The sequence below is a fragment of the Vipera berus genome (genome assembly GCF_964194415.1).
Source record: "Vipera berus genome assembly, chromosome: 1".
NCBI lineage: Eukaryota > Metazoa > Chordata > Lepidosauria > Squamata > Viperidae > Vipera > Vipera berus.
This window is the reverse complement of record NC_138202.1, coordinates 183882282-183895661: the sequence shown is the minus strand read 5'-3', so window position 1 is coordinate 183895661 and position 13380 is coordinate 183882282. Positions and strand designations below refer to the sequence as shown.

At 39.5% G+C, this 13380-nt stretch overlaps 1 protein-coding gene across 1 annotated transcript in view; it reads left to right on the top strand.

Annotated features, from left to right (window-relative positions):
- ABCA12 (ATP binding cassette subfamily A member 12) overlaps positions 1-13380 on the top strand; it is a gene marked incomplete at its 5' end in the record, with an annotated part of 277161 nt that overhangs the window by 193744 nt on the left and 70037 nt on the right. The window contains 4 exons of the mRNA XM_081312657.1: positions 3859-3945; positions 5582-5675; positions 10094-10221; positions 11930-12017. Coding sequence (XP_081168783.1) covers positions 3859-3945; positions 5582-5675; positions 10094-10221; positions 11930-12017 — 397 coding nt within the window. The remainder of the gene's footprint in view (positions 1-3858; positions 3946-5581; positions 5676-10093; positions 10222-11929; positions 12018-13380) is intronic.

The window sequence follows — 13380 nt, the reverse complement described above, 5'->3', positions numbered from 1 at the left end:
CCAGAAACCATTATCCCTATGGGAATGAAATATGAGAAATTTATCATATAATTGTCATTTCAAACACTCCCTGATAGCTTCCCACAAGTCAGTGGGGAAGCCAGGAGGACATATGCATTTTATTGTGACTGTTGAGGCTCCTTGCCAGCTTCCCACAAACAAACTGGAAGAGAGTGTCAACAATGAGGAAGCCAGCAGGGAAGGTTACAGGTTGCTCAGATAAGCCTCCCCTAACCATGTCTATGGAGATTCTCAGTCATCCAGATTTTCACGAGGCAACTGGACTTTCTTTTTTCTCTTTGAAGACATTTCACTTCTCATCCAAGAAGCTTCTTCAGCTCTGACTAGATGGTGGGGAATGGAAGAATTTATACTCCTTGTAGACAGCTGGTCATTTGCATTCTTTTAGAGAGTAATTGATGGCACCTGGAGGCTTATCTGTGTCATCAGGGTCACTTGCAAATGGGTGTGGATCCTTCTTGGAACTGTTGAAAGGACTGTGTTGTAGACTGAAGATAGATGATGCTGTATCCCTCCCCCTCTGTGGTGCCTGTTCAAGTTTGACATAGATGGCCTCTTTGACCCTCTTTTAAACCAGCGGCCCTATCTGTCCAAAATGTGGACTTTGCTGTCTTCAAAAGAGTGGCCTTTGTCTTTTAAATGCAGATGTACTGTGGAATCTTTTCCTGATGGGTTTGTTCTCCTATGTTGTGCCATGCCTTTATGAAGTGGTTATTTTGTTTCCCGAAAGTACAGATCTGCACATGGCTCACTGCACTGTACTGCATATACCACATTACTCAGTTTGTGTCTGGGTGCTTTATCCTTGGTTTTATGAACATATAAGAGGTACAGACAAGCTTCAGCCTTAGTGTATTCTTGTCCACCCCTCTTATATGTTCATGGAACCATTTATAAATCGGTGTTTTACTAAGAATTTTGAGTATTTTAAATATCTTACAATAATTATCCAAAATTGGAATTTTTTCCAAGTTACAAATATTTCAATGGTCCTCTTTTTTAAAAAAAAAAAGTTGCATTCATTATTAGAAACATTGAAATGAAAATTTCTTAACTTCTTTAAAATTTTGTTATATTATCTTTAAACTAAATTGCAATATAACTATATAATTATTATACTAAACATCCATATTCTTTAAAAAACCTGAAACTATTATATGAAAAAAGATATAAAGTGAGGAAAACATAGAGGGGGAAAAAGAAAAATAAATAAATTGAGGCTCTCATGTGCTGTCCCTCCCCGTAGGCAGGCTGGACCCATTTGAATGGTCTTCCCCCAGTGACAGATGGACCCTGATGGGTTCCAGAGGGAACTGGGGGATGTCCTGGAGTTGCTGCTATACAGTCCTGCTGAAGCTGTGGCAGCAGCTGGAATTTAAGGGCACCCATGACTTTGGGCAGGATCGCACCTCTGCAGTCTCTCTTGACTCATTGTTCCTAAACTTCCCCATGGTTTACAGAGGAACTACAGGTTCTGAAAAGGGCCAAGAGATGCCTAGAGCACCATTGAAGGAAGACAAGGGATAACTCTGGCTGGATATGACTTAGAGCAGCTATTTTATTTATTTATTTATTTATTTAATCCCATTTATATCCCGCCCTTCTCTGAAGACTCAGGGGGCTTACAATCTAAGCACAAATCAAATGTGCTTAGCAATAGCCTTCATTCTATGTATATGCCTGCTTATTAGGGCTTTCGCCCCCCCCACCCAAGCAGCATTATTAAGGCCTATCTCATGGCAATAAGAATGGCAAAACAGCAGTATTTCTCCATTCTTATTGTATTCTCAGAGTGGTGCCTAGAAGCCCTGTTTTGGGTCACCCATTCCCTCCTAGATCAGGGGGGGGCTTGGGTAATCCTTTGTAGGGCTGGGCAGAGGAGTTTGTTCAGCCTTGTTATCTGGGAAGGGTTTCATCCGGTTGGTCCTGATGAAGTGGATAGGGCTCTTGTTGCTGTCAGTACCTGTCAGTTAGATCCTTGTCCCTCCTCGATGGTGGAAGCCGTCAGGATGGTGACTACCAGATGGGTCCAGATAGTAATTAATACATCACTAGAAGAGGAAACAATTCCAGATACTTTTAAGCAAGCCCTGATTCTCCTTAAAAAAGCATCACTGGATCCCACCTGCCTGGACAATTTTCATCCAGTTTCCAACCTTCTTAGGGAGAGTTGTGGTGATCTGGCAGCTGCAGAGGTCCTAGATGAAATGGATTATCTGGACTCCTTTCAGTCAGGATTCAGGCCTCATTATGAGATGGAAATGGTGTTGGTCACATTTGTCAATGATCTCTGGAGAGAGCGAGATGGGGGTAGTGCAACCATTCTCGCTCTCCTTGACCTCTCAGCAGCTTTTGATACCATTGACCATGGTATCCTTTTGGGCTGGCTGCAGGGGATGGGGATGGGTGGCACAGTTCTGTGCTGGTTTGGCTCCTTTCTCCAAGGCAGGTCCTAATCAATATTGATAGGAAGTGAGAGGTCCAGCCCTCAGCTGCTATTCTGTGGTGTGCTACAGGGCTTGGTACTTTTTCCACTCCTTTTCTACTGCTGGGTGAGATCATTGGTCACCACGGGTTGAGGTATATATTGTATGCTGGTGAACCCAACTCTATATTTTACTCTTGGTGACCCAAGTGATGCTGTGGCTGTCCTTTCACAGTAGCTGGAGGCTGTGGGAGCCTGGATGGGGGACATCCAGGATTTTGTCATATTTGACAAAGGTGGGGTGGGGTGGCACTGTCCCAAAAAGACCCAGTCTGCAACTTGGGAATTTTTCTGGACTCATAACTCCTGTTTGAGGAACAGGTGGCAGTCATGGCTAGGAGAACCTTTGCACAACTTTGAGTTGTGCAACAGTTGCAGCCTTTCCTGGACCAGGATTCCCTGTGATCAATTGTTTAGTCCCTAGTCCCTTACAGCTGGACTGTTGTAATGCACTCTACATGGAGCTAGCCTTGAAGAGCATTTCGAAGCTACAGCTGATGCAGGGTGTGATAGCATGGATAGTTTTGGGCAGGCAGGAATAGCCCCTGTAACACCATTGCTCCATGACCTGCACTGGTTACCAGTCTGCTTCTGGGTACAATTCAAGTTGTTGGTGATCACCTTTAAAGCCCTTCGTAGCATGGGTTCAGTTTATTGAGGGACTGTCTCACTCCACTTGGATTGTCCTGTACCACTCGTGCCAGCAGAGGAGGCATGTTCCGGGTCCCATCAGCCTGATTATTCTGGCTTGTGATGTCCAGGAGGAGGGCCTTCTCTTCTGTTGCTCCTGCCCTCTGGAATATCTTGCCCGCCCCTCCCGATGTGAGGTTGGTGCCAACCCTCCTATCCTTTTATAGGGGCCTAAAGACATGGGTCTGCTAGTCAGCTTGGGTCCCCAGTGGGGGAACAGCCCAGTGGAGGTGGCTGATAGAGTAATAACAGATCTCACATCCCCCCATTCTGCCCCTGCCCTCCTCATGTGTCCTTGGTTTTAATGTCTGATAAACTTTCTATCTTTTAATTGTATATGTAACTGTAAGCCACCCAGAATTACCCCATGGTAAGATGGGTGACCAATATTTTTTTTAAATAAATAAATTCAGAATAATCCCTTCAAAAACAAGGAACATCAAAACAATAAAAACAGAAGAAAATACAATGTTAAAATATTTTTAACTGGTGTGTGTTTGTGTAGGTTTTAGTATTCTGACACATGATAGCTTTCTTCAGTTTCCATTGTTATTCAGTTTTAACATGGGATATAGGGATTCAAAAGAATGTTGACTATCCTGTTCACTATTTATGGTTGCCTTGAAATTGCAGTTAATCATTTGGTTTATTTGTGTGTTTAGGAATTACAATCAAACCACAGATGCTTTGGTTGCTTCAATGCTCTCTTTTCCTGGAATAGATAATACCTGTCTAAACAGAAATAATTTGTAAGTACCTTTCTCCATTTGTAAGTAACTCAGAATAACAAAATAATAATCTCCTTCCTACCTTTAACCTCATCTAAAAAGACAAATGACTGAAAAGTATGAGTCATCAGGATAATCTGCAGAGTTTATACCTAGCTGCCAACATTGGAAAATATTCTAGCAACAGTCAGATAGTGTTTTCTACCAAAATTTGGTCCAATTAAATATCCAATATTAAATGTGCAATATTCTTCACCAAAATACCAAATTTAGATTTACAGGTCTCACTGATATTAAGTGCTGTCAAAATTAAGATATTTTAGATTTTTTGCTATTGCTAAACCTTGTAGTTCAGCAGTAATGCAATATAAATTATTAACTAGAATAATTCAAAAATAAACCCAAGAACTTCAAACAGGCTGATACCTAAATCATGCATAATAAGCATGTTTAAATATTTGTTTATTTCCAACGAATCGTACTCATTATAGTGTTAAGTAAGCATAGATGCAGCCTTACTACAGATTCTAGTCAGAAGTAAATACCAATGAATTATGCTTGATTGAGGGTTTATAGGAGTGCAGGAATGTAAGTTTACCAAGTTACAGTCACTGATGAAAGAGGAGGGTTGAAATAGGGATGTGTGAAGATTCTTGTGGCATAGGAGTCAGTTAAGTTTTGAATGGTGTCCATAGATTACCAAAATTAAATTACTTATTAAGTAAAAAGATTGAAAGTTTCTGTTCAACACAATAAGAGACATTAATGAGCTCTTATAAGAGTTCTGCAAGAAAGAAAACTGCAATTTTGATATTCTTACATGAAATCTCAGTGGTGAAATGGATGACAACTTACCGGTAGATATATTTGGTCATTTTTATACGTATGTTGTCAGAGCCTTCTTTATCATTTTACACCACATAATGGCATCCAGTGCCTTAAAAAGTTGTCACCCTTACTGTTTGAGGGAGCATTTGGATAGACCATGAATGGACAACCTTTGTGTGTCTCTGTAGCTCTTGACATTTGGGGAAGAGTAAAGGATGCAAGGATGCAAAATGGACTAAGTCAGGCTTTGTTTATCTTTTTCAAAATGTGCTAAATTTATTTTAAAAGCACACAGTATAGTTTTTGTGTGTTTTCCACCACACAAAATGGCAAAAATTAGACCTCTGATTTTCAGCTGTTGTTGGACGGGGCTCACAAAAACTAAAAAAAAAAGATATGTGGGCCCTTTTATTATTTATTTGTACATATACTGTAACTAATTGTGGCATGGGCTACACATACAATAGTTGTATCATAGGATTTTATGGGTAAGCATGTATTAGACAGTCTCTCAGGCACAAGATTCCCTTTTGCTTCCAATATTTCTTAAAGTAATGTTAGTGTAGATAATTTTTTGCTTATATAAAAGGTCTTATTAAAACTTTTCTACTCAGTTTTAATATTGAATAAAAATAAATGAACAGAAGAATAGTTAAACCAGTAAAAACCAAGCGGAGCTGATCAAATTTAGTTTCCTTTGGAAAAGCTTTAGGAAATTAATAAATAATGAGGTATTCCTGCTTAGTGTTCTGCATTATCTGGGAAATTCCCACTATGCTGTGTATGCAAATTTATAGGCAATGTCAGTGTTAAATCTGCTTACTTTCAGAACATGTTTCAAGGAAGATGTGGCTGAAAAGTGGATATTCAGTGGAAATCAGAGTGATCAGTATACTGCCTGCAATTGCACACTCAGTGGAGAGGTAAATTCAAATTAGAATCTCATGCAATAAGATCAAAATAAGAGAATTTTTTTTAGAAAATGACTAAAGGTTCAAATGAAGGTTAAATAAGTGGATTTTTTTCTAAGACCAAACCCAACTTTATGAAAAACAGATATCTTTAACATATTTATAAAAGCTAATTTCCCAAGCTGCCAATTTAACATTATTTTCATTTAATACTACTTAACATTACTTAAGCAGGGCTTTTTTTGTCATAGAATGCTCAGAACCTTTCCACCTTTTTTGGATGGAACCTTGTAGGGTAGGCAAGGCGGGCTGCATGACATGTGTGAGTTCCAGCACCTTTTTCTTTTACATCTGAAGCTGTATGGAAAAACATCATCTGAAATAGAATCGTTGCTGAATATATAGCAGTATATATAGTCCGTATTATATAGCCAAGGTATTGCAATGGAGTTTGGCTTGGACAAATGTGCCACACTTACTCTCAAACAAGGAAAAATAGTGAAAACTGAAGGAATCAAGATGCCCCAGAAAAATAACATTAAACGTCTGGTTAAGGAAGATTACTACAAATACTTGGGTATCCTTCAAGCTGATAACATCAAGCACACTGAAGTCAAGAAAAAGATTAGAGGTGAATACATCAAGAGAGTGAAGAAGATCTTAAAGTCCAAACTCAATGGAGGAAATACTGTGAAGGCAATCAACACCTGGGCAATTCCAGTCATTAGATACACAGCTGGAATAGTGGACTGGACTCAAGTACATCAGATGGTTGAAGAATTAAAAATGGCTTTGGAAGAATATCTGAAGGACAATAATGAAGATGCACTGAAATTAGTATATCAGGAAGGCTTACTGACTACTGGAGAGACCAAACTGGCCTACAAGAAAGACCAAATGAAGAACAGAATAGAGGCATGGGAAGACAAAGCACTACATGGCCAGTACATTAAAAAGAATAGCTGGGAAAGCAGATAATAACAAGACCTGGCAATGGCTAAGAGCAAGAAAGTTGAAGAAAGAGACTGAGGGACTAATTCTGGCTGCACAAGACTAAGCCTTAAGCACAAATGCAATACAAAGTCAAAATTGCGAAGACAGCAATAGACAGTAAGTGCCGCCTATGCAAAGAAGCTGAAGAAACAGTGGACCACCTGGTAAGCTGCTGCAAGAAGATTGCACAGATTGACTACAAGCAGCGGCATGACAAAGTAGCAACAATGGTGCATTGGAAGATCTGCAAGAAATATCATTTGCCAGAAAGCAAGAACTGGTGGGATCATAAAATAGAAAAAGTTATAGAAAATGATAAAGTTAAACTGCTCTGGGACTTCAGAATTGAAACAGACACCTGCAACATAACACCTCGGACTTAACAATTGTCAATAAGAAAGACAAAAAAGTCTGGATAGTGGACATGGCAATGCCTGGAGACAGCAGAATAGATGAGAAAGAACTGGAGAAGATAACAAAATACAAAGACCTACAAATAGAAATAGAAAGATTGTGGCAAAGGCAAGTAAGGGTAGTACCAATAGTAATAGGCGCATTGGGTGCAATCCCAAAACAACTGGAGCACCACTTTGAACACCATTGGCATTGACAAATTCACCATTAATTTGCAAAAGGCGGCCTTACTAGGAACTGCTTCTATCCTGCGATGATATCTGTAATACCATCAAACATCCACATCTGCCTATCCCAGGTCCTTGGTAAGGACTCGATAGGTAGACAAAAATGCCAAATCCAGTCTGAACATCTGGCTGACTGTGCGATGATCAATAATAATAGAATGAAGAGAATTGAAGTGGGAAAATAAGTTTTTAATAGAGCTGTTGTGGCGCAGTGGTTAAAATGCAGTATTGCAGGCTAATTCTGATGACTGCCAGCAGTTTGATTCTCACTGGCTCAAAGTTGACTCAACCTTCCATTCTTCCAAGGTCAATAAAATGAGGACCCAGATTGTTGGGAGCAATATGCTGACTCTGTAAACAGCTTAGAGGGAGCTGTAAAGCATTGTGAAGCAGTATATAAGTCTTAAGTGCTATTGCTATTAACAATATACATGGCAAAGTAATTTATGATTAGCTTGAGCTTGAGCTTCGGATGGCCCAAGATCTCTGGTCCTTTCGCCGCGGCCTCAAAACACTCCTTTTCCACCTGGCTGACCTGGACTGACAGGGATTTTAATTATGTTTTTAATTTTTAACTCTAACTTTTAATTTATTTTAATTTTAATTTTAATTTATTGTACAGAGGCCTTTAATTTTAATTTTTATCTTAACTTCTGTATTTATTATATGATACTGTTGTTAGCCGCCCTGAGTCCTTCGGGAGATAGGGCGGCATATAAGTCCCAATAATAAATAAATAAATAAATAAACTTGCTTCCAGTAGAATCTTCCTTCACTTTCTCAAACATAAAACTACTAGTTTTGGAGACAAAACTAAATATAATGTTAATTTCTATTATCTAGCACTGATGATGTTACCTAGCTGGATAATGAAATATCTGCAAGAAAACAATCAGGCTCAGAGAAACAAATTATCAGTTCTTCTTTTCTACAATTTTTCTACAGAGGAACATATGAGTAAAAGAACACCTGCCAAAACTGTGCAGGGTAAAGGCTGAAAGCGGCCAAGGGCAGCCCCATGCCTGCCTTGCATAGCCGGTATGATAGCTGCGGTGCTTGCCAGGGCCCAAAGAGCATGAGGCTGCTCCTGCCTTGCTCCTGCCTCTGCAGAGCTGGAGAAATTGCCACACATCCCTGTCCAGATGCCCTCACCTCCCCCAAGCATTTTTTCACTAACCTGCCTTTCAGCTGCATCATGTTTTTCAGCTGCCACTGCGTATTTATGGGACTAAAAAAAAAAGTTCAATCAGACCTTCCAACTTCTCACAAAAAAAAAATCTCATGAAGTTGGAAGGTCTGATTGAACTTGATTTTTAGTCTTAGAAACATGTGGCAGCAGCTGAGAACCAGACACAGAAATGCCGACTCGCCCCACATCAGACAGAAGCAGTCCAGCAGAGTGGCTCAGAGTGGCATGGCCAGGAGGGCAAAGAGCCCCAGTGGGGCCAGAAGCAGCACAGGCAGCCACTCGGAAGCCAGAAGTCACCCGACATGGCCAAGGAATGTCCAAACAGCAGGGCATGTAGACAAGACGGGCAGAGACTGGGGTTCACTGAGGACTGGAGAAGATAAGGGTGTATGTGAAGAAATATTCCTCAACCCCATAGGCGCTCCTGACATAAGCAATGTCAGCTGGCCGTGCCCCCCATCTGGCTGAGGATCCTACTGTAGCTGGTGCTTATTATCAGGGTAGGGCTTATATTAGGCCCTCCCCCAAAAAAACAAGCTAGGGCTTACTTTTGGGGGTAGGTCTTAATTTTGGGGAAACACTGTATAATGTGTTAACACCTCACTGGCCTTGATTGATCTCAAGCAGGGCTGGATCAGAAAACCCAAGGTCATAGATTAAACTGAGAAGCTGAAAAAATATTCTAGCAAACTGCTTCTACTTCTCTACTGCTGCTAAGACAACTACATGGCCAGAGCCATTAAGCTTGATCAGAGGTGCCTTTTATGTCCATTTAATTGTAGTTGCACAGTTAAAATCAGTTTCAGCCATACTGCACATGGAAAGAAAGCAAATGTGCAGAAAAGTAAAAGGAATTATTTGCTTGAAACATCATGGTTCTTGAGATTAAAAGAACAATGTATATAGATAGTACTTACATTTTTTTTAATTTTAGATTTGTTTCAAAGTGTGAACTAGTAGATTAACAATTAAATGTAGTTAATAATTGCCCTAAAGTATAGAAAGTATAGAAGGGACGCGGTGGCTCAGTGGGTTAGGACGCTGAGCTTGTCGATCAGAAGGTCGGCAGTTTGGTGGGTCGAATCCCGAATGCCACGTAACAGAGTGAGCGCTTGTTACTCATCCCAGCTTCTGCCAACCTAGCAGTTCAAAAGCACGTAAAAATGCATGTAGAAAAATAGGGACCACTATGGTGGGAAGGTAACAGTGTTCCGTGTGCCTCTGGTGTCTAGTCATGCCGGCCACATGACCACAGAGACGTCCTCGGACAAGCGCTGGCTCTTCGGCTTTGAAACGGAGATGAGCACTGGCCCCTAGAGTCAGAAACGACTAGCACGCATGTGTGGGGGAACCTTTACCTTTACCTTTATAGAAAGTATATCTGCCCAGTTGAAAATTAGTTTGTATACATGGTTTCATTTTTTTATTAAATTATAATTTAATAAAAAAAAACTTTGCCTTGCTTCATTTGCTTGAAGTTTTATTCATTAAAATAATATTGCATAGAGATACTAAAGAATATTTTATATTAATATTTATTTTTCATCAAAATAATATAATTTTAGGTATAAAAATCTTTCATGTTCATAAATTCCTTTTATTTCTAGACTTGTCCAAAGCTGAACTTTTCACCACCTCACAAGAGAACATTCTCTTCCCGGATAATATATAACCTTACTGGGCATGATGTAGAAACTTATCTTCTAGTTACTGCCAAAGATTTTATTCAAAAGAGGTATTCCATTTATTTTATTGCTTTCCCTTGCTAGCTCTATTTAACTTTAACAGAAAGTCCTGACTTAAAGTGTTATTGCCAAAGCAGCATTAATTTCATTGTTGTCCCATTGAGATCCCCACCACCTCTCCTGATGCATCTGGTTACCACCATGTCTCCTCATACTAGTTCAGGGAGAGAATGGGATAGCAAGTCCTACATATGGAGGTATGGGAAGCAAAATATGGTCTGGTTCCAAGCCAGGAGAAAGATATTGGAAATAAAATGGAGGCAGGCTGCAAGAAAGAAGGTCTCTGTTTATTTGGTAGCAGCATGTTTCTGGAGTGGCTGTCAAATTAGCTTGGTGAGCACAAGGATTTTTATATAGTTTACAGTATTTTGTAATTTTGAGGCTTTCTTTGTATGTTTTTATTATTTGGTTTTACTTGTTTTGAAAAAGCTTGTGATTGGTAATAAGTATTGGGTTCCCTTGGTCTTAATCCTGTCAAGCAAATGTAATTGATTTTATCCTGTTATCTATAGTCTGTCTGTTGCCTCTAGCGTGCCTACTTTAGTGAATAGGCAGGCGTTAGTCAATGTTTCCGCTTTTCTCAATGACCATGGTTACTCAAGTTCATGAGTGAAACATTGTCTGTATTTCTTTTCCTGAGCTTTATTCTTGTGATTTGGGGGACATAGTAAAAAAAAGGATGGGTGTGTGTGCATTCTTACCAAAGTGGTTAACACTTTTTCTCAATCAGTGTCTTCCTTAGCATTTGCATTTCTTTCATTTATGTTTATACTTTCAATTCTATCACATAATTAAAATTTAATTTAAAGGAATAATCTGTGGTGATATTTCTAAATATCTATTACAGCAAGACAGTGTTTGGCACATTATATTTGCATAATTTCTTAGTTACCAGTTCACTGAACAAAAGGGATTTAGAATGCTTCTTGCAGCCATAATCTTTAATTTTGTTTTTAAAAAGTCATAAATTAGGATTCTAAAATTATTTTGTTTCTCTTCTTTTTTAAAATACTAGTCCATAAATCTTGAAAAATAAAAATGAAAACATACATTTAATTTAATTAAACTTGAGATTATACACTTCCTGGTAGCTCTTTCAGTATGTAGAAAAGAACATGTTGGTGCAGCTGAGTACCTTATTTCCACAAGAATTGGGAATTGCCTGGATTTTCTTTTTATCTGAATCCTGAGCCTGCAACTCCCTTGTCAGCTTCTTCTCTTCCTTTTCTCTGTACAAGAAATCCTTCATGGGATATATTAGGAGCATGGTGACTCATATCGTTAGGATGCTGGGTTGCAGGTTTGAGACCCAAGTGCTGCTGTGTGTTGGGGTGAGCTCCCATCACTCATGCCAGCTCCTTGACAGGGACGTGAAAGATGCCCCATGGGCATCCTCCAGGCAACGGTGATGTCATGGGCTAATTCTTTCAACCTGGAAGTGCCTCCAACACGAATGGGATGGGTATGGGACATATAAGATTGGCATATCCAGATGATCCAAGTGTGTAGCAAACCTCCTTAAAGAAAGAAAACTTGATGGTGCCATCAGTCATTGCCCAGATATGTTAAACTGTCAGAAGTGATGTACACTTTATGGCTTATATAACTTCCATGGAATTTAATTGCATGAAATCTAAGATGTCTAAAACATGAGAATTTTATTTTCTAAGATGTTCTTTTTTCCCCTCCCACATCTAGATATGGTGGCTGGAGTTTTGGGCTGCCTTTGACTAGTAATCTCCAATTTGATTTAAGCCCAGTGCCTGCTAACAGAACAGTAACAAAGGTAAACTATGGGCATTGAGTTGTCATGAAACATAGCAAACCAATAAGTGATTTCTTAAATTTAGTTTGCATATAATATATCTTGTTAAAATTCACTATTTAATTACATTAAAAACTAGGGTCTTATTGCAGGTTTCTCGGATAAGTCAGTATTACTATTTAAGTGCTGTGGACAGAAAAATGAAGACTTGGAGAAATGGGCTCTATTAAGGCAACTTGTCAAGTTTTTGAAAGGCATGAGATGCAAACAATTTCATGATTTATAACAGATTCATACTATGTTTTATCAACTCTGCTGTAATTTTGTATTAAAAGATTATATTTATATATTATATGCATAAAAGGTATAGCATATGCATAAAATGTTTCCTTTAACTCTGGGGCCAAGGAAATAATGGTCCATATTGGGAGGGACCATTCTAGCAAATGTGTCAACTGCGGTTGTTTTTTCTTCCTATAGTATTGTTCTCATAATTTTCAAGGAATAAATGAGGGCACTCCAGAAATAAACCTCCATTTGGTTATCAGATTTGGCACCAAATCTGAGCTATAGGAGGACTGATCAAAAACATCCCAATGGAACTGCTTCAAAAGTTCTTGGGTATGTCTAGCAGTGTGCAGGTGAGCATTATCATGAACCTGTCAGGACCTACTTCAAACCCACATCTTAAGAAAGCAGAACTCTTGGAAGCAATTTCTCCCAACAGGAACTTTTATTAGGAGCAGTTGATAGCAGGCATAATAGACAGGTTCTGAGATTTCCCACGCAGAACGATAGGTTAAAGTATCCCCAAGCAAGACCCCACCCCATAGTTCATCCAGCCAGTGTGGGATGGACAATCCCCAGGTGTTAAGTCCATCATGGGAAAAGGGGAGATAATATCAGCCTGTCTCTGGTTCACACAGCGATGTTTGGGCAGCTCTTCACACCTTCTTCTGAGAGTGTAGAAATAAGCCAGGCACTGGAGGTTACATTCCTTGTTCCCTCCCTTGTTCTAGCTGACAGTTTAGGGAGAGAAAGTTCAGAGAGAGATATAACGCAGGAAAGCCAAATGTTACATTGTAGTGGATAATGGAATCAGAGGCAATAAACGAAAGCAAAATGTTACATTGTAGTGGATAGAGGAAGCAGAGGCAATAACCCGTAGGCATACTCCCCTTGGGAGTATGGCAGAACCCAGGGAGAGGTGAGATTTGATTTTGGGTCAGAGGGGATAGATAGAAATGAAATAGGAATGGGTTCTGACAGAACCTTTCAACCCGGAAGTGCCTCCAACATGAATGGGATGGGGTATGGGACATATGAGATTGGCATATCCAGATGATCCAAGAGTATAGAAAACCTCCTTAAAGAAAGAAAACTT